Here is a 26,004-nt window from a genome sequence, read left to right as displayed (position 1 = left end):
AACCAGCTCAGCTATAGACTATACCAGCATGACTAGTATCTATGTGGACCCTACTACAGTTTAACCAGCTCAGCAGTACCAGAGAGCCAAAGTCCAGGATAGAGGTGCTGAGTGAATGTGGTCTGGACTCTGTGGAGGAGGGTCATTGTGTCAGAGACACTGTAGAAGGACAGAGTACCTGCCTTGTGATCCAGGTACACTCATACTCTGGAGGACTGAGGGCCTGCTACTTTAGTTACAACATTATTGTGTCTGAAACAATAACCACCACTATAGCATAGTAAACTCCAGGACTTGCCATTGTCTCCAAATCCACCATCTGTCTCTGTTCGGCTGATATCTTTATATATGAGACTGCTATATCAACATAACCACTCCACTCCACCTCCCAGTAACAGCGTCCACACAGACCCTCTCTACACAGAACCTGGTAGTAGTTAGTGAATCTGTCTGGATGACCAGGATATGGTTGGACTTGGTCTGTATAGGTCACCTTTCGGGTCCCTTCAGACAGAGAGAGTTGTGTGCCTGCTGTGTTTGGGTCCAGTGTGAGCTGACAGGAATCTGGGAGAAGAGCAGAGCAGAGACCAATGAGGGGAGTTAGAACAATAAGTTAAGTCAGATACTGTATCTACCCTGTCTTTGATTAGAGCAGAGCAGAGATCAGATCAGAGTAATATGAGGAGTCAGATAGATACCCAGTCTTTGATTAGATCTACTATTGCTATATATTTCAAGAGGGCTTGTTAGGAGTGTCAGTAAAAAGAGACTGTTAGTTACTTCACAATAAAGAGACTCACATTGTAACAACTGCTCTCTGGTCTTGGGCTCTGGAGGCAGTACAACCTCCACTATATTCACTACAGACACACAAACACATTGACAGAGAGAGAGGGAATGTTATCATCATACCATATGTATATGACTAGTAGGGAACTTTCAATGGTCTAAAGTTGATGTTCTTATTATTTTCAACACACCTGTAGTGGAGATCTTGGTCCATTCTCCTTTAAGGAAGTCTTCTAGTTTCTCTCTCAGTTCAGACACAGTCTGACTCACATCTCCAAAGTACTGAAGAGGACGGACAACGATGCTGGGTAAGTCTGAAGACACACTCATTCTGGAGAGAGACTGATAACTCTGGAGAGAGAGAGACAGACAGAGGGATAGAGATAGAGAGAGGGACAGAGAGAGAGAAAGAGAGACAGAGAGAGACAGACCGAGAGAGAGGGACAGAGAGAGAGAGAGAAAGAGAGAGGGAGAGAGAAAGAGGGTCAGAGGGAGAGAAAGAGAGAGAGAGAGAGAGAGAGAGAGGGGGACAGAGAGAGAGAGTCATGCTCAACATGAGTTTCTGATATATTTAATTTTTGTTGTTGTTTTTAGAATGAGATAAACACTCTAATCGAAAAAGCTAGCTAGACAACAAAGACCTAGCCAGCATGCTAACAAGCTAGCCAGAAGAAACGAGCTACAACAAACCTAGTAAGGGGAGTTAATACAACTACATCAAACGACCAAACTGAGTGGGTAAACTAAAAAGGAGACGGACTAACTTTAAACATATCTTCTGTTTTTTTGTGTGAAGATTTGTCACTCTTTTTGCTGGTTTTTGAGCTAAATTACAGCTAGCTGGCAACAGCAGCAGACGGACAAATCGGTTGCCATGGCAACGGGCAGCAGAACAGAGCAGCAGTAGCAGAGCCCACAAGCACCATGTCCCCACTCCTCCTCAGCGCTGAATCCATTCTCTACCCTCCAGAGGCCAAAAATGACACAACGAGGAAAGCTTTTAAACAGACACTACTAAAGGGGAGGCCAGAAACCCTTTTCGCAGACAACTACAAAAATGGTGATGTGAGTAATCTCATCTTCCTCACTGACCAGCCAAATGCATGGCGCTCAGCAGTGTGCTCTCACTACCCATCCATAAAGAAAGAGGGAATCTGTAATGGGTGGAAGCTGAAAGTCAAAGAGACAGACGACCCTGATAGCACCATGATAACAATCAACCTCTATAAGACTGGGACTGTCATGGTGCAAGGTAACATTAGGCTGTTTGAAACAGACTTTCAGACCATTAAGGAGAGAGCAGAGAGAGGACACCAGCAGTGACATGCCCTCCCACCAGACAAACTCCACCAGCACCACCCTCACCCCTACTCTCCCCACCCAAAAAGGCACATCCAGCACCTCTCTTCCCACCATAACGGAGGACACGCCCCAGGAGGAGAGCAACCCCCTCAGTGCAGAGCAGGCTCAGGCCCTCCTCACCACCATGGCTGCCATGGGGGATGAGTTCACCAGACTGGAGGGGGAGGTGGTCCTGCTGAGGGAGAGCGTGAGCAAACAGCAACCAGACAACCACACCTTAGAGGAGCTCCTAACCAAGGTGAGGACAGAGCAGGACAGCAGCCTTGCAACACAGCTGAAAGAGGTTCAGCAAGAGAGAGACGGACTCAAGAGAGAGCTGGCTGATCTAACAAAGGAGGTGAGAGCTGGCTGATCTAACAAAGGAGGTGAGAGAGCTGGCTGATCTAACAAAGGAGGTGAGAGCTGGCTGATCTAACAAAGGAGGTGAGAGCTGGCTGATCTAACAAAGGAGGTGAGAGAGCTCCAAAAAGACAGGCCGAACAGTAATAACGATCTGACCACACTAAGAGAGGAGCTACAGGAGAGAAAGAGAACAGGGGACAGACTGCAGGAGCAGCTAGAACACCACTCTATGACCTGCCCTCACACAGCAGAGGAGCCCAGCTCAACCAGCCAGGCCTCCCCAGCCCTGCCTGCTGCACCCCTCCTTCCCAAACCCCAGAACAGCCTCCCATTGACAGCGGCACCGGCACACCCCCCTCTGCCCCCTCCAGTCCAGAAGAAACACTGGCTGACATCGTCCTGTTGATGGACTCAAATGTACGCAGATGACCTGGTGCTGCTGTCTCCCACTAAAGGGGGGTTAAAGCAAGCAGCACCTAGATCGTCTTCGCAGGTTTTGTCAGACCTGGGCTCTGTCATGTTTTGTCTTATATTGTCTTGTCATTTTGCTTTTCCTTCTGTTCGTTTTCCCCCTGCTGGTCTTTTTAGGTTCGTTCCCCTTTTTCTCTCTCCCTCCCTCTCTCTCTTCTCTCTATCGTTCCGTTCCTGCTCCCAGCTGTTCCTATTCCCCTAATCAATCATTTAGTCTTCCCACACCTGTTCCCTATCTTTTCCCCTGATTAGAGTCCCTATTTCTCCCCTTGTTTTCCGTTTCTGCCCTGTCGGATCCTTGTATATTGTTCACCGTGCTGTGTCTTTGTATCGCCCTGTCGTGCCGTGTTTCCCTCAGATGCTGCGTGGTGAGCAGGTGTCTGAGTCTGCTACGGTCAAGTGCCTTCCCGAGGCAACCTGCAGTTTATTATCGAGTCTCCAGTCAGTTCTCGTGATTACGAGTGGAATTGTTTTTTATGCTTTATTTACCGCTCCGATTTGTCTAGGAGTATTGCTATTTCCTTTAACTGGATTAAAGACTCTGTTTTCGCCAAGTCACTTTTGGGTCCTCATTCACCTGCATAACAGAAGGATCCGACCAAAGAATGGACCCAGCGACTACAGACGCTCGTAACACTGCCGTCGAGATCCAAGGAGCCATGCTCGGCAGACACGAGCAGGAATTGTCTGCTGCTCGTCATGCCATGGAGAACCTGGCCGCTCAGGTTTCCGACCTCTCTGGACAGTTCCAGAGTCTTCGTCTCGTGCCACCTGTTACTTCCTGGTCTGCCGAGCCTCCGGAACCTAGGGTTAATAACCCACCTTGCTACTCCGGGCAGCCCAAGGAGTGCCGCTCCTTTCTCACCCAGTGTGATATTGTGTTCTCTCTCCAACCCAACACATACTCTAGAGAGAGAGCTCGGGTTGCTTACGTCATTTCACTCCTTACTGGCCGGGCTCGAGAGTGGGGCACAGCTATCTGGGAGGCAAGGGCTGATTGTTCAAACAATTACCAGAACTTTAAAGAGGAGATGATTCGGGTTTTTGACCGTTCAGTTTTTGGTAGGGAGGCTTCTAGGGCCCTGGCTTCCCTATGCCAAGGTGATCGATCCATAACGGATTACTCTATAGAGTTTCGCACTCTTGCTGCCTCTAGTGACTGGAACGAGCCGGCGCTGCTCGCTCGTTTTCTGGAGGGACTCCACGCAGTGGTTAAAGATGAGATTCTCTCCCGGGAGGTTCCTTCCAGTGTGGACTCTTTGATTGCTCTCGCCATCCGCATAGAACGACGGGTAGATCTTCGTCACCAAGCTCGTGGAAGAGAGCTCGCGTCAACGGTGTTTCCCTGCTCCGCATCGCAACCATCTCCCTTCTCTGGCTCAGAGACTGAGCCCATCCAGCTGGGAGGTATTCGCATCTCGACTAAGGAGAGGGAACGGAGGATCACCAACCGCCTGTGCCTCTATTGCGGATTTGATGGACATTTTGTCAATTCATGTCCAGTAAAAGCCAGAGCTCATCAGTAAGCGGAGGGCTACTGGTGAGCGCTACTACTCAGGTCTCTCCATCTAGATCCTGTACTACTATGTCGGTCCATCTACGCTGGACCGGTTCGGGTGCTACATGCAGTGCCTTGATAGACTCTGGGGCTGAGGGTTGTTTCATGGACGAAGCATGGGCTCGGAAACATGACATTCCTTTCAGACAGTTAGACAAGCCTACGCCCATGTTCGCCTTAGATGGTAGTCATCTTCCCTGTATCAGATTTGAGACACTACCTTTAACCCTCACAGTATCTGGTAACCACAGTGAGACTATTTCTTTTTTGATTTTTCGTTCACCTTTTACACCTGTTGTTTTGGGTCATCCCTGGCTAGTATGTCATAATCCTTCTATTAATTGGTCTAGTAATTCTATCCTATCCTGGAACGTTTCTTGTCATGTGAAGTGTTTAATGTCTGCCATCCCTCCCATTTCTTCTGTCCCCACTTCTCAGGAGGAACCTGGCGATTTGACAGGAGTGCCGGAGGAATATCATGATCTGCGCACGGTCTTCAGTCGGTCCCGAGCCAACTCCCTTCCTCCTCACCGGTCGTATGATTGTAGTATTGATCTCCTTCCGGGGACCACTCCTCCTCGGGGTAGACTATACTCTCTGTCGGCTCCCGAACGTAAGGCTCTCGAGGATTATTTGTCTGTGTCTCTTGACGCCGGTACCATAGTGCCTTCTTCCTCTCCGGCCGGGGCGGGGTTTTTTTTTTGTTAAGAAAAAGGACGGTACTCTGCGCCCCTGCGTGGATTATCGAGGGCTGAATGACATAACGGTTAAGAATCGTTATCCGCTTCCCCTTATGTCATCAGCCTTCGAGATTCTGCAGGGAGCCAGGTGCTTTACTAAGTTGGACCTTCGTAACGCTTACCATCTCGTGCGCATCAGAGAGGGGGACGAGTGGAAAACGGCGTTTAACACTCCGTTAGGGCATTTTGAGTACCGGGTTCTGCCGTTTGGTCTCGCCAATGCGCCAGCTGTTTTTCAGGCATTAGTTAATGATGTTCTGAGAGACATGCTGAACATCTTTGTTTTTGTCTACCTTGACGATATCCTGATTTTTTCACCGTCACTCGAGATTCATGTTCAGCACGTTCGACGTGTTCTCCAGCGCCTTTTAGAGAATTGTCTCTACGTGAAGGCTGAGAAGTGCTCTTTTCATGTCTCCTCCGTTACTTTTCTCGGTTCCGTTATTTCCGCTGAAGGCATTCAGATGGATTCCGCTAAGGTCCAAGCTGTCAGTGAGTGGCCCGTTCCAAGGTCACGTGTCGAGTTGCAGCGCTTTCTAGGTTTCGCTAATTTCTATCGGCGTTTCATTCGTAATTTCGGTCAAGTTGCTGCCCCTCTCACAGCTCTTACTTCTGTCAAGACGTGTTTTAAGTGGTCCGGTTCCGCCCAGGGAGCTTTTGATCTTCTAAAAGAACGTTTTACGTCCGCTCCTATCCTCGTTACTCCTGACGTCACTAGACAATTCATTGTCGAGGTTGACGCTTCAGAGGTAGGCGTGGGAGCCATTCTATCCCAGCGCTTCCAGTCTGACGATAAGGTTCATCCTTGCGCTTATTTTTCTCATCGCCTGTCGCCATCTGAACGCAACTATGATGTGGGTAACCGCGAACTGCTCGCCATCCGCTTAGCCCTAGGCGAATGGCGACAATGGTTGGAGGGGGCGACCGTTCCTTTGTCGTTTGGACAGACCATAAGAACCTTGAGTACATCCGTTCTGCCAAACGACTTAATGCTCGTCAAGCTCGTTGGGCGTTATTTTTCGCTCGTTTCGAGTTTGTGATTTCTTACCGTCCAGGTAGCAAGAACACCAAGCCTGATGCCTTATCCCGTCTTTTTAGTTCTTCTGTGGCTTCTACTGATCCCGAGGGGATTCTTCCTTATGGGCGTGTTGTCGGGTTGACAGTCTGGGGAATTGAAAGACAGGTTAAGCAAGCACTCACGCACACTGCGTCGCCGCGCGCTTGTCCTAGTAACCTTCTTTTCGTTCCTGTTTCCACTCGTCTGGCTGTTCTTCAGTGGGCTCACTCTGCCAAGTTAGCTGGTCATCCCGGTGTTCGAGGCACTCTTGCTTCTATTCGCCAGCGCTTTTGGTGGCCGACTCAGGAGCGTGACACGCGCCGTTTCGTGGCTGCTTGTTCGGACTGCGCGCAGACTAAGTCAGGTAACTCTCCTCCTGCCGGTCGTCTCAGACCGCTCCCCATTCCTTCTCGACCATGGTCTCACATCGCCCTAGACTTCATTACCGGTCTGCCTTTGTCTGCAGGGAAGACTGTGATTCTTACGGTTGTCGATAGGTTCTCTAAGGCGGCACATTTCATTCCTCTCGCTAAACTTCCTTCCGCTAAGGAGACGGCACAAATCATCATCGAGAATGTGTTCAGAATTCATGGCCTCCCGTTAGACGCCGTTTCAGACAGAGGTCCGCAATTCACGTCACAGTTTTGGAGGGAGTTCTGTCGTTTGATTGGTGCGTCCGTCAGTCTCTCTTCCGGGTTTCATCCCCAGTCTAACGGTCAAGCAGAGAGGGCCAATCAGACGATTGGTCGCATACTACGCAGCCTTTCTTTCAGAAACCCTGCGTCTTGGGCAGAACAGCTCCCTGGGCAGAATACGCTCACAACTCGCTTCCTTCGTCTGCTACCGGGTTATCTCCGTTTCAGAGTAGTCTGGGTTACCAGCCTCCTCTGTTCTCATCCCAGCTTGCCGAGTCCAGCGTTCCCTCCGCTCAAGCGTTTGTCCAACGTTGTGAGCGCACCTGGAGGAGGGTGAGGTCTGCACTTTGCCGTTACAGGGCACAGACTGTGAGAGCCGCCAATAAACGTAGGATTAAGAGTCCAAGGTATTGTTGCAGCCAGAGAGTGTGGCTTTCCACTCGCAACCTTCCTCTTACGACAGCTTCTCGTAAGTTGACTCCGCGGTTCATTGGTCCGTTCCGTGTCTCCCAGGTCGTCAATCCTGTCGCTGTGCGACTGCTTCTTCCGCGACATCTTCGTCGCGTCCATCCTGTCTTCCATGTCTCCTGTGTCAAGCCCTTTCTTCGCACCCCCGTTCGTCTTCCCTCCCCCCCTCCCGTCCTTGTCAAGAGCGCACCTATTTACAAGGTACGTAGGATCATGGACATGCGTTCTCGGGGACGGGGTCACCAATACTTAGTGGATTGGGAGGGTTACGGTCCTGAGGAGAGGAGTTGGGTTCCGTCTCGGGACGTGCTGGACCGTTCACTGATTGATGATTTCCTCCGTTGCCGCCAGGATTCCTCCTCGTCCTCGAGTGCGCCAGGAGGCGCTCGGTGAGTGGGGGGGGTACTGTCATGTTTTGTCTTATATTGTCTTGTCATTTTGCTTTTCCTTCTGTTCGTTTTCCCCCTGCTGGTCTTTTTAGGTTCGTTCCCCTTTTTCTCTCTCCCTCCCTCTCTCTCTTCTCTCTATCGTTCCGTTCCTGCTCCCAGCTGTTCCTATTCCCCTAATCAATCATTTAGTCTTCCCACACCTGTTCCCTATCTTTTCCCCTGATTAGAGTCCCTATTTCTCCCCTTGTTTTCCGTTTCTGCCCTGTCGGATCCATGTATATTGTTCACCGTGCTGTGTCTTTGTATCGCCCTGTCGTGTCGTGTTTCCCTCAGATGCTGCGTGGTGAGCAGGTGTCTGAGTCTGCTACGGTCAAGTGCCTTCCCGAGGCAACCTGCAGTTTATTATCGAGTCTCCAGTCAGTTCTCGTGATTACGAGTGGAATTGTTTTTTATGCTTTATTTACCGCTCCGATTTGTCTAGGAGTATTGCTATTTCCTTTAACTGGATTAAAGACTCTGTTTTCGCCAAGTCGCTTTTGGGTCCTCATTCACCTGCATAACAGGCTCTGACCGTTAACCTAAAAAACAAACAAATATAATGATATTCCAAAAAAGGTCCGGAAATAAGGATGACAAATATAAATATGTTATATATGTTCTTTTTGGACACAGTTCTATTAGAACACACCAAAAACTACACATATCTAGGACTAAATATCAGCAACACAGGTAACTTTCACACAGCTGTGAATGAGCTGAGAGACAAAGCAAGAAGAGCATTCTATGCCATTATAAGGAACATCAAAATCGAAATTCCAATTAGAATCTGGCTCAAAAATGTTCAATCAGTTATAGAACCAATTGCTCTATATGGCAGTGAAGTATGGGGTCCAATCTCTAATAATGAATTCACCAAATGGGACAAACATCCAATCGAAATACTGCATGCAAAGTTTTGCAAGACTGTATTGCAAGTGCAAAGAAAAACTCCAAATAACGCATATAGAGCAGAACAATACCCCCTCCTCATTCAAATAGAAAAAAGAACCATCAAATTTTACAACCATCTAAAAACAAGTGACCCCAAAACATTCCATCACACAGCTCTATAATGTCAAGAGATGAAACAAGAGAAGAGTCCCTCAGCCGGCTAGTTCTGAGGCTCAGTTCACCAACCCAAACCAACCCCAAAGTGCCTCAGGACAGCACTCAGAAAATCTGGCCCAACCAAATCATCACAAAACAAAAACAAAAATATCACCTATTGGAAAGACACCACAAAAAATCAAAGTAAACTTCAATGCTATTTGGCTCTAAACAGACAGTACATGGTGGCAGACTATCTGACCACTGTGACTGATAGAAAACTGAGGAAAACATTCACTAGGTACAGACTCAGTGAGCACAGTCTGGCTATAGAGACCGGTCATCACAGAGAAACCTGGCTTCCCAGAGAGGACAGGCTGTGCTCACTCTGCTCCAGGGGAGAGTTAGAGACAGAGCTGCATTTCCTATTACACTGTGATAAATACTCAGACTTAAGATAATATTTCTTTCTCAAAATTATAATTCAATAGACCAATAGATGTGTTGGTGACCTTAGTAATGGGGCCAATGAGTGACTCTTTGTAGTTTTTAAGAAAGGTAGAGTCCAGCCCAAACACATATTTGGCTTTAGAGTTCTTTAGTGAGCTAATCACCTTGTTCACCTTTGACTCAGAAACCTCACTCATGATGAAGACAGGTTGAGCGTCATTCACTAGCACTGAGCCCAAGAAACCAGTGGAGGGGTTCTGTGTCAGTACCCTGACAGAGTCAATAAAGTAGTAAATGAAGGCTATTGCTGTTTGGACTGCATCTTGTGTTAGATTGTTATTCACTATGATTTCTTGTCTTTTTGCAGTGTTACTATGGTCTTTCCCTGTTAACTTTTTTAGATTCTCCCAAATCAGTTTAGAATTTCCCTTTGCTTCACCAATTATGTTAATAAAAACGTTTGCCTTGGTCTGTCTGATTTCTTTCATCACCTTATTTCTCAACATGGTAAACCTACGTCTGTCATGCTCCAATTTAAATCTTTGGGCTATTTTTAGAGCATAATCTCGTTCTTTCATCAGTTTCCAGATTTCTCCATTTAGCCAAGGAAGAGTGCTCTTTTGGCCAGGTTTGGATTTGATTTTCTTTAGGAAGCCATTTATTGTAGTCTGGATTGTGGATAGAGAAACCTGACTATCAGCTTCCACGTCTGTATAGGACAAGAGATCATTCCAGTTAATTCCCCTAATTGCGTTTTCAAAATAGTTTAATTCACTCTTAGGTATTCTTAGTTGATCCGTCTTTCTAACAGTAGAGAGGTTAAACCTGCTCTTAGACAGCTTTCTGGCTATAAATGTCAGATTATGATCAGACAGCCCAGTAACCATATTGAATGATTTAATCATTCTCTCTGGTTTATTACTGAACACCAAATCAATCTGTGTTTTAGAGCAACAAGTCACCCTGGTTGGCCCTTTAACTAGCTGTGTAAGGTCAAAGGTATTAGTGATCCGTTTGAGGGTTTTCCTACTAGACATGTCTTCATAATTAATGTTAAAATCTCCCATTTAATATTACCTCTTTCCCAAAGTCACGTTCCCTAAGCATGTTATTAAACTGATCAAAAAACACACTTGGTGGAAGGTGGCCTATACATTCCAATAAGGGTAAAAGACATTTACATTGACATTTAAGTCATTTAGCAGACACTCTTATCCAGAGCGACTTACAAATTGGTGCATTCACCTTATGACATCCAGTGGAACAGCCACTTTACAATAGTGCATCTAAATCTTTTAAGGGGGGTGAGAAGGATTACTTTATCCTATCCTAGGTATTCCTTAAAGAGGTGGGGTTTCAGGTGTCTCCGGAAGGTGGTGATTGACTCCGCTGTCCTGGCGTCGTGAGGGAGTTTGTTCCACCATTGGGGAGCCAGAGCAGCGAACAGTTTTGACTGGGCTGAGCGGGAACTGTACTTCCTCAGTGGTAGGGAGGCGAGCAGGCCAGAGGTGGATGAACGCAGTGCCCTTATTTGGGTGTAGGGCCTGATCAGAGCCTGGAGGTACTGAGGTGCCGTTCCCCTCACAGCTCCGTAGGCAAGCACCATGGTCTTGTAGCGGATGCGAGCTTCAACTGGAAGCCAGTCTAGAGAGCGGAGGAGCGGGGTGACGTGAGAGAACTTGGGAAGGTTGAACACTAGACGTTTGGGGAGACGGTGTAACGTTCAGGCCAATACATTCTAGTTCATTATCACATGACCACTCAATTTGTTTACATCAGATATGTTCTTTAATGTAAATCATCACAACTCCTCCTCTTCCTGTCTCTCCTGACAATATTGTAGCCAGGCACTATCAAAGCAGCATATGGAGAGGTATTATGGAGGTATTATGGAGCCGTGTCTCTGAGAGGCAGAGGAAGTCAAGGTTGGAGTCTGTGAGTAGATGTTGAATTTGATCACTTTTTGGAATAACACTACGAATGTTCTTCTCAGTCATGTTGACACTGGTCTACTACCATTGCTTAAATGTATTGTTGTTCTGATTAATATTGTTGCTGTAGTTGTTGTCAATGGTATTCCCATGTCCACTACTATTATTATTGCTGTTGGTTCCACCATTTATTTACATATAAATATATATATAAATATATATTTTTATTCTTCGAAATGTATACTTTGACAATGTACGGTAAGTAATAATGAACTTGCCAAGTCAATAAAGTAAATTGAGAGAGGGAGAGAGAGAGAGAGAGAGAGAGAGAGAGAGAGAGAGAGAGAGAGAGAGAGAGAGAGAGAGAGAGAGAGAGAGAGAGAGAGAGAGAGAGAGAGAGAGAGAGAGAGAGAGAGAGATACAGAGAGACAGGGAGAAGGGAGAGACCCCACAGAGCCCCAGGACAGTGGCACAATTAGATCCAACCAAATCATGAGAAAACACAAAGATAATTACTTGACACATCGGAAAGAATTAACAAAAACACAGAGCTAACTAGAATGCTATTTGGCCCTAAACAGAGAGTACACAGTGGCAGAATACCTGACCACTGTGACTGACCCAAACTTAAGGAAAGCTTTGACTATGTACAGACTCAGTGAGCATGAGCTTGCTATTGAGAAAGGCCGCCATAGGCAGACATGGCTCTCAAGAGAAGACATGCTATGTGCACACTGCCCCAAAAATTAGGTGGAAACTGAGCTGCACTTCCTAACCTCCTGCCCAATGTATGACCATATTAGAGACGCATATTTCCCTCAGATTACACAGATCCACAAAGAATTTGAAAACAACCCCAATTTTGATAAGCTCCCATATCTACTGGGTGAAATCCCACAGTGTGCCATCACAGCAGCAAGATTTGTGACCTGTTGCCACAAGAAAAGGGCAACCAGTGAAGAACAAACACCATTGTAAATGCAACCATATTAATGCTTATTATTTGCCCTTGAGTACTTTAACCATTTGTACATTGTTACCACACTGTATATATATATAATATGACATTTGTAATGTCTTTATTGTTTTGAAACTTCTGTATGTGTAATGTTTACTGTTAATATTTATTGTTTATTTCACTTTTGTATATTATCTACCTCACTTGCTTTGGCAATGTTAACACATGTTTCCATGCCAATAAAGCCCCTTGAATTGAATTGACAGAGAGCGAAGAGCGAGACAGAGGGACATAGAGCGAGAGAGAGAGGGACACAGAGAGAGAGGAACAGAGAGAGCGAGAGAGGGACAGAGAGAGAGGGACAGAGAGAGAGAGGGAAAGAGAGAGCGAGAGAGGGACAGAGAGAGAGGGGGACAGAAAGAGAGGGGGACATTGAGAGAGAGAGAGAGAGAGAGAGGTATGGACAGAGAGAGAGAGGTATGGACAGAGAGAGAGAGAGGACGGACAGAGAGAGAGAGGGACGGACAGAGAGAGAGAGGGACGGACAGAGAGAGAGAGGGACGGACAAAGAGAGAGGGACGGACAGAGAGGGATGGACAGACAGAGAGAGAGAGAGGGACGGACAGAGAGAGAGGGATGGACAGAGAGAGAGAGGGATGGACAGAGAGAGAGGGATGGACAGAGAGAGAGAGAGGGACGGACATAGAGGGGAACAGAGAGAGAAAGACAGAAAGAGAGAGAGACGGGACAGAGAGGGGGAGGGACAGAGATGGACAGAGAGACAGGGACGGAGACTGACAGAGAGAGGGACAGGACAACATAATGATTGAGATGAATAGTTTCACATGAAGTTCAATTCATATCACATGTAACAAGGCAGTTTAGTTACCTGGAGGAAATGGATGTGATCCTCTGTGTGTGAGAGCTTCTCCAGCTCAGTGCTTCTCTTCCTCAGCTCAGCTATCTCCTGCTTCAGTTGCTCCAGGAGTCCTTCAGCTTGACTCACTTGAGCCTTCTCTTGGGCTCTGATCAGCTCCTTCACCTCAGAGCGCCTTCTCTCAATGGAGCGGATCAGCTCAGTAAAGATCTGATCACTGTCCTCCACTGCTGCCTGTGCAGAGCGCTGTTAAGAGTACACAAACAACAAGTGTGCGGTTAAAATTGGCAAAAAACACATACAGGGTCGTGGGGTGAGACAGGGATGCAGCTTAAGCCCCACCCTCTTCAACATATATATATCAACGAATTGGCGCGGGCACTAGAAAAGTCTGTAGCACCCGGCCTCACCCTACTGTTTGCTAATGATCTGGTGCTTCTGTCACCAACCAAGGAGGACCTACAGCAGCACCTATATCTTCTGCACAGATTCTGTTAGACCTGGGCCCTGACAGTAAATCTCAGTAAGACCAAAATAATGGTGTTCCAAAAAAGGTCCAGTCACCAGGACCACAAATACAAATTCCATCTAGACACAGTTGCCCTAGAGCACACAAAAAACTATACATACATTGGCCTAAACATCAGCACCACAGGTAACTTCCACAAAGCTGTGAACGATCTGAGAGACAAGGCAAGAAGGGCATTCTATGCCATCAAAAGGAACATACATTTCAACATACCAATTAGGATTTGGCTAAAAATACTTGAATCAGTCATAGAGCCCATTTCCCTTTATGGTTGTGAGGTCTGGGGTCCGCTCACCAACCAAGACTTCACAAAATGGGACAAACACCAAATTGAGACTCTGCACGCAGAATTATGCAAAAAAAATCCTCAGTGTACAACGTAGAACACCAAATAATGCATGCAGAGCAGAATTAGGCCGATACCCACTAATTATAAAAATCCAGAAAAGAGCCGTTAAATTCTATAACCACCTAAAAGGAAGCGATTCCCAAACCTTCCACAACAAAGCCATCACCTACAGAGAGATGAATCTGGAGAAGAGTCCCCTAAGCAAGCTGGTCCTGGGGCTCTGTTCACAAACACAAACGCACCCTACAGAGTCCCAGGACAGCAGCACAATTAGACCCAACCAAATCATGAGAAAACAAAAAGATAATTACTTGACACATTGGAAAGAATTAACAAACAAACACAGCAAACTAGAATGGAGTCAGCAGGAGCAGCGACCACCCCTCTCCCCACGATGGAGGAGAGAGTTCTTCATTACACGTCCATCGGATCAGCGATGGATCAAATGATGGAGAGGATGGACCGTTGGGAGAAGAGTGGTCTCCCTAATACCCCACCTACCCTCCCACCAGCAACTCTACCATCTCCCCAGCGGGATCCGGTACCAGCGCTCTGCGCATTACGCCTCCGAGGAGTACGATGTAGCGGCAGCGGGGTGCCAGGGATTTCTACTACAACTAGATCTCTACCTGGCCACCGTTCAGCCAGCGTGAGTGTCCTCGTCTCTTGCCTTACGGGTAGAGCCTTGGAGTGGGCCAATGCTGTTTGGAACGGGCCCGACTCAGCGAGGGGCGACTACCCGGAGTTCACCCGCCATTTCCGGGCCGTGTTCGATCATCCTCCGGAGGGCCGAGCAGGGGGGTGAGAGGTTGTTCCATCTCCGTCAGGGGACGAGGAGCGCACAGGACTTCGCGCTGGATTTCTGGACCTTTGCCACTGGAGCAGGGTGGAACGACAGGGCCCTGATAGACCATTACAGGTGTAGCCTGAGAGAGGACGTCCGCAGGGAGCTGGCTTGTCGGGACACTACACTCAGCCTGGATGAACTGATAGACCTGTCGATCCAGTTAGACCATCTGCTAGCTGCTCGCGGACGTTCTGAAAGGGTCCTGTTAGTTCCACCTCCTGACCCTCCCGTTCCTATCCCGATGGAGCTAGGAGGGGCTGCATCTAGGGAGATCGGAGGAGGAAGCTCCTCCTGTACCAGTTGTGGCCGGAGAGGGCACACTTTCAGGTCGGTGCTGGAGGAATTCATCTGGGAGTCGAGAGGGCAGGCAGAACACTCCTCGGTTACCCCAGGTGAGTCAACACCACACTCTCCCAGAGTTTCCTGTTGGTCACATGTTTTTATTAATATGTTTCCTTAATTTTTTCCCTCTCTCCAGCATAAGGCGCTAGTCGATTCAGGCGCAGCTGGGAACTTTATAGATCGCGGACTCGCTCAGAGGTTGAGGATTCCGTTAGTTAAGGTAGACCCCCCTTTTCCCGTGCACTCGCTAGATAGTCGACCGTTAGGGTCAGGGCTGGTCAGGGAGGCCACTATTCCTTTGGAGATGATTACACAGGGGAATCATAAGGAGCGGATTAGTCTGTTCCTTATCGATTCACCTGCGTATCCGGTGGTGCTGGGGATTCCCTGGCTGGCTATTCACAATCCGACGATTTTGTGGAAACAAGAAACTCTCCAGGGGTGGTCTGATGAGTGTTCAGGCAGGTGGGTAGGAGTTTCCATTGGTGCGACAATGGTGGAGAGTCCAGACCAGGTTTCCACCGTGCGCATTCCCGCTGAGTATGCCGATTTGGCTATCGCTTTCAGTAAAACGAAAGCGACCCAATTACCACCCCATCATCAGGGGGATTGCGTGATAAACCTCCAGGTAAACGCTGCACTCCCCAGGAGTCATGTGTATCCTTTATCCCAGGAGGAGACGTTGGCTATGGAGACATATGTCACGGAAGCTCTGGGACAGGGGTACATTCGGCCCTCCATGTCACCCGTCTCCTCGAGTTTCTTTTTTGTGAAAAAATAGGATGGTGGTTTGCGTCTGTGTATTGATTATCGAGGGTCTCAATTCCATCATGGTGGGTTTTAGTTACCCACTACCTCTCATCGCTACGGCAGTGGAATTATTTCACGGAGCGCAGTTTTTCACGAAACTGGATCTCAGGAGAGCATATAATCTGGTACGTATTCGGGAGGGAGATGAGTGGAAAACCGCGTTTAGTACCACATCTGGCCATTATGAGTACCTCGTCATGCCGTACTGGTTAAAGAATGCTCCAGCTATCTTTCAATCCTTCGTTGACGAGATTCTCAGAGACCTGTACGGACAGGGTGTAGTGGTGTATATGGACAATATTTTGATCTACTCCGCTACACGCACCGCGCATGTGTCTCTGGTGCGTAAGGTTCTAGGGCGACTGCTGGAGCATGAACTGTACGTCGTGAAGGCGGAGAAATGTGAGTTTTCTAAACTAGCCGTTTCCTTCCTGGGTTATCGCATTTTCAGCTCGGGGTGGTAATGGAGGGTGACCGCGTCAAGGCCGTGCGTAATTGGCCGATTCCGACCACAGTAAAGGAGGTGCAGCGGTTCTTAGGGTTTGCCAATTACTACCGGAGGTTTATCCGGGGTTTTGGTCAGGTAGCAGCTCCTATTACCGCACTGCTGAAGGGGGGGCCGGTGCTCTCGCAGCGCTTGGGTGCGCCACCAAAGCTCCGCCCCTGTGCTTTTTTTAGAGGAAGCTCGGGCCAGCGGAGCGGAATTATGATGTGGGGGACAGGGAGTTGTTGGCTATGGTTAAGGCTCTGAAGGTGTGGAGACACTGGCTTGAGGGGGCTAAACACCCTTTCCTCATCTGGACTGACCACCATAACCTGGAGTATATCCAATCAGCTAGGAGACTGAATCCTCGCCAGGCAAGGTGGGCCATGTATTTCACCAGATTTCGTTTTACGATTTCATATCGACCAGGTTCCCTCAACACTAAGGCCGACACGCTGTCCCGCCTCTATGACAGAGGACCGGTCCATCGATCCTACTCCCTTCATTCCGGCAGCTAAGCTGGTGGCACCAGTAGTATGGAAGGTGGACGCGGACATCGAGCGGGCGCTAAGAGAGGAACCTGCGCCTCCACAGTGTCTTAGGGGGAAGTACTGGTGGCCTACCTTGGTGAGAGATGTGCGATTCTATGTCTCCTCCTGTTCGGTGTGCGCCCAGAGTAAGGCTCCTAGGCACCTGCCACAAGGGAGGCTACAACCCCTCCCCATTCCACAACGACCATGGACCCATCTATCGGTGGATTTTCTTACTGACCTTCCCCCCACTCAGGGGAACACTACGATCCTGCCGCCTTATCCCGTTGCCCGGTGTCCCTACGGCCCTGCAGACTGCGGAGGCTCTTTTCACCAATGTCTTCCGGCACTACGGGGTGCCCGAGGATATTGTTTCTGATCGGGGTCCCCAGTTTACCTCCCGAGTGTGGAGGGCATTTATGGGACGTCTGGGGGTCTCGGTCAGCCTCACCTCAGGGTATCACCCGGAGAGTAATGGGCAAGTGGAGAGAGTGAACCAGCAGGTGGGTAGGTTTCTGCGGTCGTATTGCCAGGACCGGCCAGGGGAGTGGGCGAGATACATCCCCTGGGCTGAAATGGCCCAGAATTGATTAAGCCACTCCTCTACCAACATGTCACCGTTTCAGTGCGTGTTGGGGTACCAGCTGGCTCCTGCGGACTGAGGCTCCTGCGGTGGAGGAGTGGGTGCAGCACTCTAAGGAGACCTGGAGGGCCGTCCAGGAGTCATTACATCAGGCGAGTGGATGGCAGAAGAAGAGCGCTGACCGTCACCACAGTGAGGCCCCCGTGTTTGCACCAGGGGACAGGGTCTGGCTCTCGACCCGAAACCTGCCCCTCCACTTGCCCTGCTGGAAGCTGGGTCTGCAGTGTATAGGGACATTTAAAGTCCTGAGGAGAATAAACAAGGTTTGTTATCGATTATTACTTCCTTCGTATTATCGCATTAACCCCTCGTTTCATGTGTCTCTCCTCAGGCCGGTGGTTGCTGGTCCCATGCAGGAAGGTGAGGTTCCGGAGTTCCCTCCGCCCCCTTTGGACATCGAAGGGTCCCCGGCGGGGAGGGGCCTGCAGTATCTTGTTGACTGGGAGGGGTACGGTCCGGAGGAGAGGTACTGGGTCCTGGTGGGGCATATTCTGGATCCATCTATGTTGAGAGAGTTCCATTGCCTCCATCCGGATCGCCCTGCGCCTCGGCCCCCGGGTCATCCTCGAGGCCAGCGGGAGCTGCGCGTCAGTGGGAGGGATACTGTCACAAATATTACCGAAGGTGGCTCCCCTTCTTGTTCGGGTGGCGCTCGGCGGTCGTCGTTTCCAGTCTACTAGCTGCCACCGATCCTTTGTTCTGTGTTCGTTTGGTTTTGTCTAATTGGTTTCACCTGTTTATTGTTTGGTTGTTAGGGTGGGGTTATTTAAGTTTGTTTAGCCCGCTTCTGTTTGTGTGGGCTTGTTCTCCTGTATGTCTGAAAGGTGTTAGTGTTTTTTGTTGGGTTTTCACGCTGTCCTAGTATTTCACATCAGGGGACTATTTCATTTTATAGTTACACCTGTGTTGGGTATACTATTTTTGTTCCTGTTCATTTTTGGACATTAAAGCGTGTTTTTCCTGAATCCTTTGCTCTCTGCGCCTGACTCCACACCCATTCACTCATCGACTGTTACAAGTGAGGCAGCTGAGAAATAAAGTGTATTTTTCTCATTCATTCCAGAGATCAGTCTCGAACCTGCCCAATGCCAATTGTAGCCATTTAGAAACAACATATCATCAAAAAGGTTTTTTATTAATTTAAAAAATGTCTCCTGGCTGTTTAAATCGGCCACGTCTTGAAAAAGAGAACAGGGACATGCGTTTTGTTTCGGTTTTACACCTTTTTATAAACATTTTAAAAAGGATAACCATGATGAAAAAAATCTAACGTTTGATGGCTATGCGCCAACCATCGCTATCACTGTGAGTCACTACAACGTGTAATCATGTGAACAGTGAGCTTCCTCACCAAGTAGCTGTTACCTAGTTAATAATAAGTTACCTGAGGTAAACCAACAAGGTTAACGCAGGCTGGTTTCATTGATAACAATAGTGAAGCTGACATTGTGACGCAGAACAATGGACTGGGAATAGAACTTTCAGAAGGTGAGTTGGTGTCACAGTGTTCAATACAACTAATAGGAGCTGGCAGGGTGAGACATCACCTAAAATAAGACCTGTTTTTACTATACAACTAATAGGAGCTGGCAGGGTGAAACATTACCTAAAATAAGGTCTGTTTTTACTATACAACTAATAGGAGCTGGCAGGGTGAAACATGACCTAAAACAAGGCCTGTTTTTCGCGATTACGACAAACAGCTGAGACATATCATGATCTCGCCATCACGGTTGACAACTCCATTGTGTCCTCCTCCCAGTGCGCCAAGAACCTTGGCGTGATCCTGGACAACACCCTCTCGTTCTCAACCAACATCAAGGCGGTGGCCCGTTCCTGTAGGTTCATGCTCTACAACATCCGCAGAGTACGACCCTGCCTCACACAGGAAGCGGCGCAGGTCCTAATCCAGGCACTTGTCATCTCCCGTCTGGATTACTGCAACTCGCTGTTGGCTGGGCTCCCTGCCTGTGCCATTAAACCCCTTCAACTCATCCAGAACGCCGCAGCCCGTCTGGTGTTCAACCTTCCCAAGTTCTCTCACGTCACCCCGCTCCTCCGTTCTCTCCACTGGCTTCCAGTTGAAGCTTGCATCCGCTACAAGACCATGGTGCTTGCCTACGGAGCTGTGAGGGGAACGGCACCTCAGTACCTCCAGGCTCTGATCAGGCCCTACACCCAAACAAGGGCACTGCGTTCATCCACCTCTGGCCTGCTCGCCTCCCTACCACTGAGGAAGTACAGCTCCCGCTCAGCCCAGTCAAAACTGTTCGCTGCTCTGGCCCCCAATGGTGGAACAAACTCCCTCACGACGCCAGGACAGCGGAGTCAATCACCACCTTCCGGAGACACCTGAAACCCCACCTCTTTAAGGAATACCTAGGATAGGATAAGTAATCCCTCTCACCCCCCTTTAAGATTTAGATGCACTATTGTAAAGTGACTGTTCCACTGGATGTCATAAGGTGAATGCACCAATTTGTAAGTCGCTCTGGATAAGAGCGTCTGCTAAATGACTTAAATGTAAATGTAATGTAAATGTACATATGGTAATATTATATAATTGGGCTGAATGGCGGATGCAATGAACTAGTTTTATCAGTAAATGTTAAAAATGTAGTGTCCATCCTAGTCATTGCCCCCGCTGCCGGCTGGTAGCGCTTGCCTGCCCTCAATCCCCACACTATCTTTGTTAACAAACCCTGTGTACCACCCCTCCCCTGTTTAACCTTGAAGTTTGTTAAACTTTTAGGGATAGGGGGCAGCATTTTCACTTTGGATGAATTGCGTGCCCATAGTGAACTGCCTCCTACTCTGTCACAGATGCTAATATATGCATATTATTATTGCTATTAGATAGAAAACACTCTGAAGTTTCTAAAACTGTTTGAATTATGTCTGTGAGTATAACAGAACTCATAGGACAGGCAAACTTCCAAACAGGAAGTGGAAATTCTGGGGCTGGTTGATTTTCAACTCATCGCCTATTCACATCCAAATAAGATATATATCACACTTCCTACACCTTCCACTAGATGTCAACAGTCAGTAGAACGTGGAATGAAGCCTCTAGTGTGATGTAGGACCGGATGGCAGCTATTTGAGTCACTGGTCTAGCAGAATGCCAGTTCCTGGTTACACAGAGCAGTCATTATATCGCCTGCGTTCCATTACTCTGTAGACAAAGAAAAATGCTCCGTTTGGAATGTTATTGGATATATATGATAATAACATCCTGAAGATTGATTCTCTACTTAGTTTGACCAGTTTATTCGACCTGGAATATAACTTTTTGAAGTTTTCGTCCGAGTTCGCCTGGACCAGCGCAAAAGTAGCTAATTGGACACTAGAATGGACATTATGGAACAAAACAACGATTTATTGCGGAATTCGGATTCCTTGCACTGCATTCTGATCAAAGATCACCAAAGGTAAGGGAATATTTATGATGTAATTTCGTATTTCTGTTGACTCCAATATGGCAGAGAAATATATTTACGTCTGAGCGCTGTCTCAGATTATTGCATGGTATGCTTTTAAAAAAAAAATCTGACACAGCGGTTGCATTAAGAACCAGTGTATCTTTAATTATATGTAAAACATGTATCTTTCGTCAAACTTTATGATGAGTATTTCTGTTATCTGGCGTAGCTCTCTGTAATTACTCCAGATATTTTGGAGGCATTTCTGAACATGGCGCCATTGTAAACCGAGATTTGTGGATATAAATATGCATATTATAAAACAACAAGTAAATGTATTGTGTAACATGATGTCATATGAGTGTCATCTGATGAAGATTATCAAAGTTTAGTGATTCATTTTATCTCTAATTCTGCTTTTGGATCTTTGGCTGGGAAAAATGGCTGTGTGTTTTTTGGGATTTGGTGGTGATCTAACATAAATATATGTTGTGTTTTCGCTGTAAAACATTTTTAAAAATTGGACACGATGGGTAGATTTAACAAGATGTTTATCTTTCATTTGTTGTTTTGGACTTGTTAATGTGTGAAAGTTAAATATTTCCAAAAATATTTTTGAATATCCCACGCTGCCTTTTCAGTGGAATGTTGGGGGGGTGCGAAGTTAAGAAACAAACACTTGTCTACGAAAAAAGACAGCTAGCCGAGAGCAAATGAAATGAAAACCACTTGTGAAGTTACCAAAACGAACCAACTCTAAACGGAGGCAGATTAGACACCACTACTCTTGTCGAAATCGGGCACCAACACACCTCTCACAAAAATGATACTGGTAACTAGTCGAGTAACAAGACTCACCTTTTTCATTAACAAAAACCTCCTTGTTCATTCTGGATACAGAGTGTATATGTTCTGCTCCCACCTGTTCGCCGACCTTGATCAGAAATTCCTCCACACCATTCTCCAGAATGCACCTGATGCAAGAGCGTTTCTTCTTCACTCGGTTGAAGCCATCACGCCGCACAAACAAACTACCCCTACTCCCCCCTCAACTCTAACCGATAAAGAGTGGAAACCAATAAATAAACCCTCAACAAGAGAAAATAAAATTGGAAAATACGCTAAAAGAAAAAATAATAGTAACCCTCCTCAGGAACCACAAAAACCTCACACGACCAACTACTTCTTCTATGATATAAAAGCGGTCCGCAAATCAACGTTAAAGGTGCATGGCGCCACCTACTGTGCTGGAGTGTCTTCAATCACGGTTTACAACATTTATAAATAATCCTACCTAACTCAGTACTTCTTAGAAAAACAAGAGCCCTACTAACTTCTAATAGACCCTCCCCAATCCCCTAAATCCTTTGAATCTTGGTCCACCGACCTTTCTTTGGAGGGCATATAAATGTCGTCCCTTGAGCTCAGAGCCCCATCTCTTCTGCCACACATCTATCAAAATGTCTCTGATCTCACATTTGGCCTCACCTTCTACATTACATTACATTAATGTAATGTAATTAATATCAATTATATCTTTTAGCTAACTGGTGTACAATTTAATTCCCTTCCACACCTGAATGTGCTGGGATCCAGCAGAATCTCACTACTACACCCATTCCCTCAATTCTCCATAATAACATTGCTACCTCCAATAGAAGGTCACTCCTATGAGATAAACCAGATGATAAACTATTCAAATACAGACAGAGAATCTGGGTCTACTATAATCCTAACAGGCTGTACGTCCTCCACCCACTGGAGGGCAACTATTATCACCAACAGTTCAACTGAATATACTGACAGTTCATCTGTTAGTCTTCTACATATCTGCACATCAAATTCAGGAAGGTAAGCTCCTGCTCCTGAGCTCCACTATCTGGGTTCTACATATCTGCACATCAAATTCAGGAAGGTAAACTCCTGCTCCTGAGCTCCACTATCTGGGTCCTTGGATCCATCTGTGAAAAGTGGTAAAAAAACATAACAACTTCTACCAATGTAATTGTCAACCAGTTTCCCTACATTACTGACTTCTGACCAATCTGTCCTTTTCTCTACCAAGGTTAGATCAACAACAGGATCTGGGAGTAACCATGGAGGAACATCCCCTATCACCACAGAAGGGCCAACCTCCAAATCCCTCAAACCACTTTCATCAGCAAGCTTTCCAACTGTCCAAACAAAAACCACTGCCTTGTCTACTAGTATCTTCCCAACAGTCATCTAGAACAGTAGCAGTGGGATGCTCAACCTCGCAGCCTTTCAACCCAATAAGCTAATGACAATTTATTACGTCGTATATCCAAAGGCATCTCACCTGCCTCCACTAGTAAGACACATACAGATGTTGATTTAAATGCATCAATACATGTCCTTAAAGCTGTATACTGGATTCTGTCCAGGTTCTGAAGACAAGTCTGTGCCACTGTTCCATAAACTCTACACCCGTAATCAATTGTTGTCCTGATCAGAGCTCTATAAATATCCATCAACGATTGTCTGTCAGCACCCCATTCATAACCAGAGACCCACACAACCAACTACCATGAAAGTGATTGAATGAGAGAGAGACATCATTACAACACTGAAAATAGACATAATATAATGTTTCTTCTTCTTTGGAGTTTAACGGCGGTTGGAATCCAATATGTTGCATTACCGCCCCCAACTGGACCATAATATAAATCCATGATACTTTGTGATACAAAAGGGGAAATTATGACACACGTCCAACTAACCCTACAGTCATTAAAAACCCACTACCCCATTCCACTACTTTGACCCTATCTGCTCCTGCACCATGACAACTAACCCTACAGTCATTAAAAACCCACTACCCCATTCCACACTTTGACCCGATCTGCTCCTGCACTATGACAACGACCTGGGAGGACGGGACACCACCACTCAACACACCCTGGTACTCTTCTGAAGTCAAATCTCATATGACCAAATACTTCTCTGCAGCTGCCACCACAACGTCTATATTCTGTGATTTAGATTCCATTTCTGCAGTACAGTTGATAACCATTGCTATGAACTCTAAGAAGCCAACCTTACTGAAGCATATATCACTCGTTGGCCTATCCCTCTGTGCTGCATAGATCTACTACACACAGGGATCCTCTCAGGATCCCTCACCTTTGACCCATCCTCCTCTCCTTTCTTCACTGGCTCAGCATACGACACCTTCTGCACTACTCTGAATCTATCCACCTCAACCTGCCTCTCTCTCACCGGACACTTCTGATCCCCAGCAACATGAACACCTCTACATTTGAGTCAGTCATGGTTACTCATGGTTATGTGATGAGGTAGGCCCAAAAGTGACTTCAAAATCAGTGTATTCCTAATAGGGAATGTCCTCTTGGTGTAACAGTCAAGATGTTGGTTTCTCCTGCAGTAGACCTGGGTTCATATCCTGTCGGTTACATTAAGCAGTCTATTGTCTGAAAGAGGTCCAGACAGCCTGTTCCCAGCAGTGGGGTCAGTGGGATTGGAGAGGGGCCCCTCTCCTCTCTCTCTGACTGGAAGAGAGAAGTCTCCTCAGGTCAACAATACTCACCTTGAAAGACTCCACAGCCTGTTGGAGCTCCTTCAGCTCCTTCTCTCTTTCCTGGAATCTCTGCTGGACCTTCTGCTGACTCATCCCCAGCTGCCTCTGTGGAGAATCACTCTTCAATGAGCTATCAAGCTTTATTTGTCCAGTAGATCAATAGTATAGTAATGTGACATAGAGAGGAATTGTGATAGAAAAATTACATACTTATCTGATTTATTTGATATTAATAGTAAACAATTATATAATTATCTAAGAGTAAGACTGGCCTGCTAAGGCTGAGGTTTATTGTGTCCACTCTATCTTCCTGCAGCTCGTCTGGGGTTTAGTAGAGATAGTCTGGGTGTAGAAGACAAGGGTTTTACTAGAGATAGTCTGGGTGTAGAAGACAAGGGTTTTACTAGAGATAGTCTGGGTGTAGAGGACATGGGTTTTATTAGAGATAGTCTGGGTTAGAGGACATGGGTTTTACTAGAGATAGTCTGGGTGAGGAGGACATGGGTTTTACTAGAGATAGTCTGGGTGAGGAGGACATGGGTTTTACTAGAGATAGTCTGGGTGGAGAGGACATGGGTTTTTACTAGAGATAGTCTGGGTGAGGAGGACATGGGTTTTACTAGAGATAGTCTGGGTGAGGAGGACATGGGTTTTACTAGAGATAGTCTGGGTGTAGAGGACATGGGTTTTACTAGAGATAGTCTGGGTGTAGAGGACATGGGTTTTACTAGAGATAGTCTGGGTGTAGAGGACATGGGTTTTACTAGAGATAGTCTGGGTGTAGAGGACATGGGTTTTACTAGAGATAGTCTGGGTGAGGAGGACATGGGTTTTACTAGAGATAGTCTGGGTGTAGAGGACATGGGTTTTACTAGAGATAGTCTGGGTGTAGAGGACATGGGTTTTACTAGAGATAGTCTGGGTGTAGAGGACATGGGTTTTACTAGAGATAGTCTGGGTGTAGAGGACATGGGTTTTACTAGAGATAGTCTGGGTGTAGAGGACATGGGTTTTACTAGAGATAGTCTGGGTGAGGAGGACATGGGTTTTACTAGAGATAGTCTGGGTGAGGAGGACATGGGTTTTACTAGAGATAGTCTGGGTGTAGAGGACATGGGTTTTACTAGAGATAGTCTGGGTGAGGAGGACATGGGTTTTACTAGAGATAGTCTGGGTGTAGAGGACATGGGTTTTAATAGAGATAGTCTGGGTGTAGAGGACATGGGTTTTACTAGAGATAGTCTGGGTGTAGAGGACATGGGTTTTAATAGAGATAGTCTGGGTGTTGAGGACATGGGTTTTACTAGAGATAGTCTGGGTGTAGAGGACATGGGTTTTAATAGAGATAGTCTGGGTGTAGAGGACATGGGTTTTAC

At 46.9% G+C, this 26,004-nt stretch overlaps 1 protein-coding gene across 1 annotated transcript; it reads right to left on the bottom strand.

Annotated features, from left to right (window-relative positions):
• On the bottom strand, positions 1-24,722 carry LOC124037536 (tripartite motif-containing protein 16-like). Its single transcript, XM_046352339.1, has 5 exons — positions 24,638-24,722; positions 13,126-13,359; positions 981-1,140; positions 801-860; positions 1-564 (listed from the first exon to the last, which is right to left on the bottom strand). The coding sequence occupies exons 1-5, from the start codon at positions 24,719-24,721 to the stop codon at positions 236-238; spliced, it is 867 nt and encodes a 288-aa protein (XP_046208295.1). The 5' UTR covers position 24,722; the 3' UTR covers positions 1-235.
• Between the last annotated feature and the right edge of the window lie 1,282 nt (positions 24,723-26,004).

The sequence above is a fragment of the Oncorhynchus gorbuscha genome, linkage group LG06 (genome assembly GCF_021184085.1).
Source record: "Oncorhynchus gorbuscha isolate QuinsamMale2020 ecotype Even-year linkage group LG06, OgorEven_v1.0, whole genome shotgun sequence".
Lineage (NCBI taxonomy): Eukaryota > Metazoa > Chordata > Actinopteri > Salmoniformes > Salmonidae > Oncorhynchus > Oncorhynchus gorbuscha.
Note: the sequence above shows the minus strand (reverse complement) of the source record. Positions and strands in the feature narration are given on the sequence as shown.

Excerpts from the sequence above, each read along its gene's own strand:
- LOC124037536 (XM_046352339.1), bottom strand. The coding sequence starts at position 24,721 with ATGAGTCAGCAGAAGGTCCAGCAGAGATTCCAGGAAAGAGAGAAGGAG. Across the intron at positions 13,360-24,637 it reads AGGCTGTGGAGTCTTTCAAG|CGCTCTGCACAGGCAGCAGT; the intron begins GTGAGTATTGTT and ends TACTCTTAACAG. Across the intron at positions 1,141-13,125 it reads ATCACATCCATTTCCTCCAG|AGTTATCAGTCTCTCTCCAG; the intron begins GTAACTAAACTG and ends CTCTCTCTCCAG.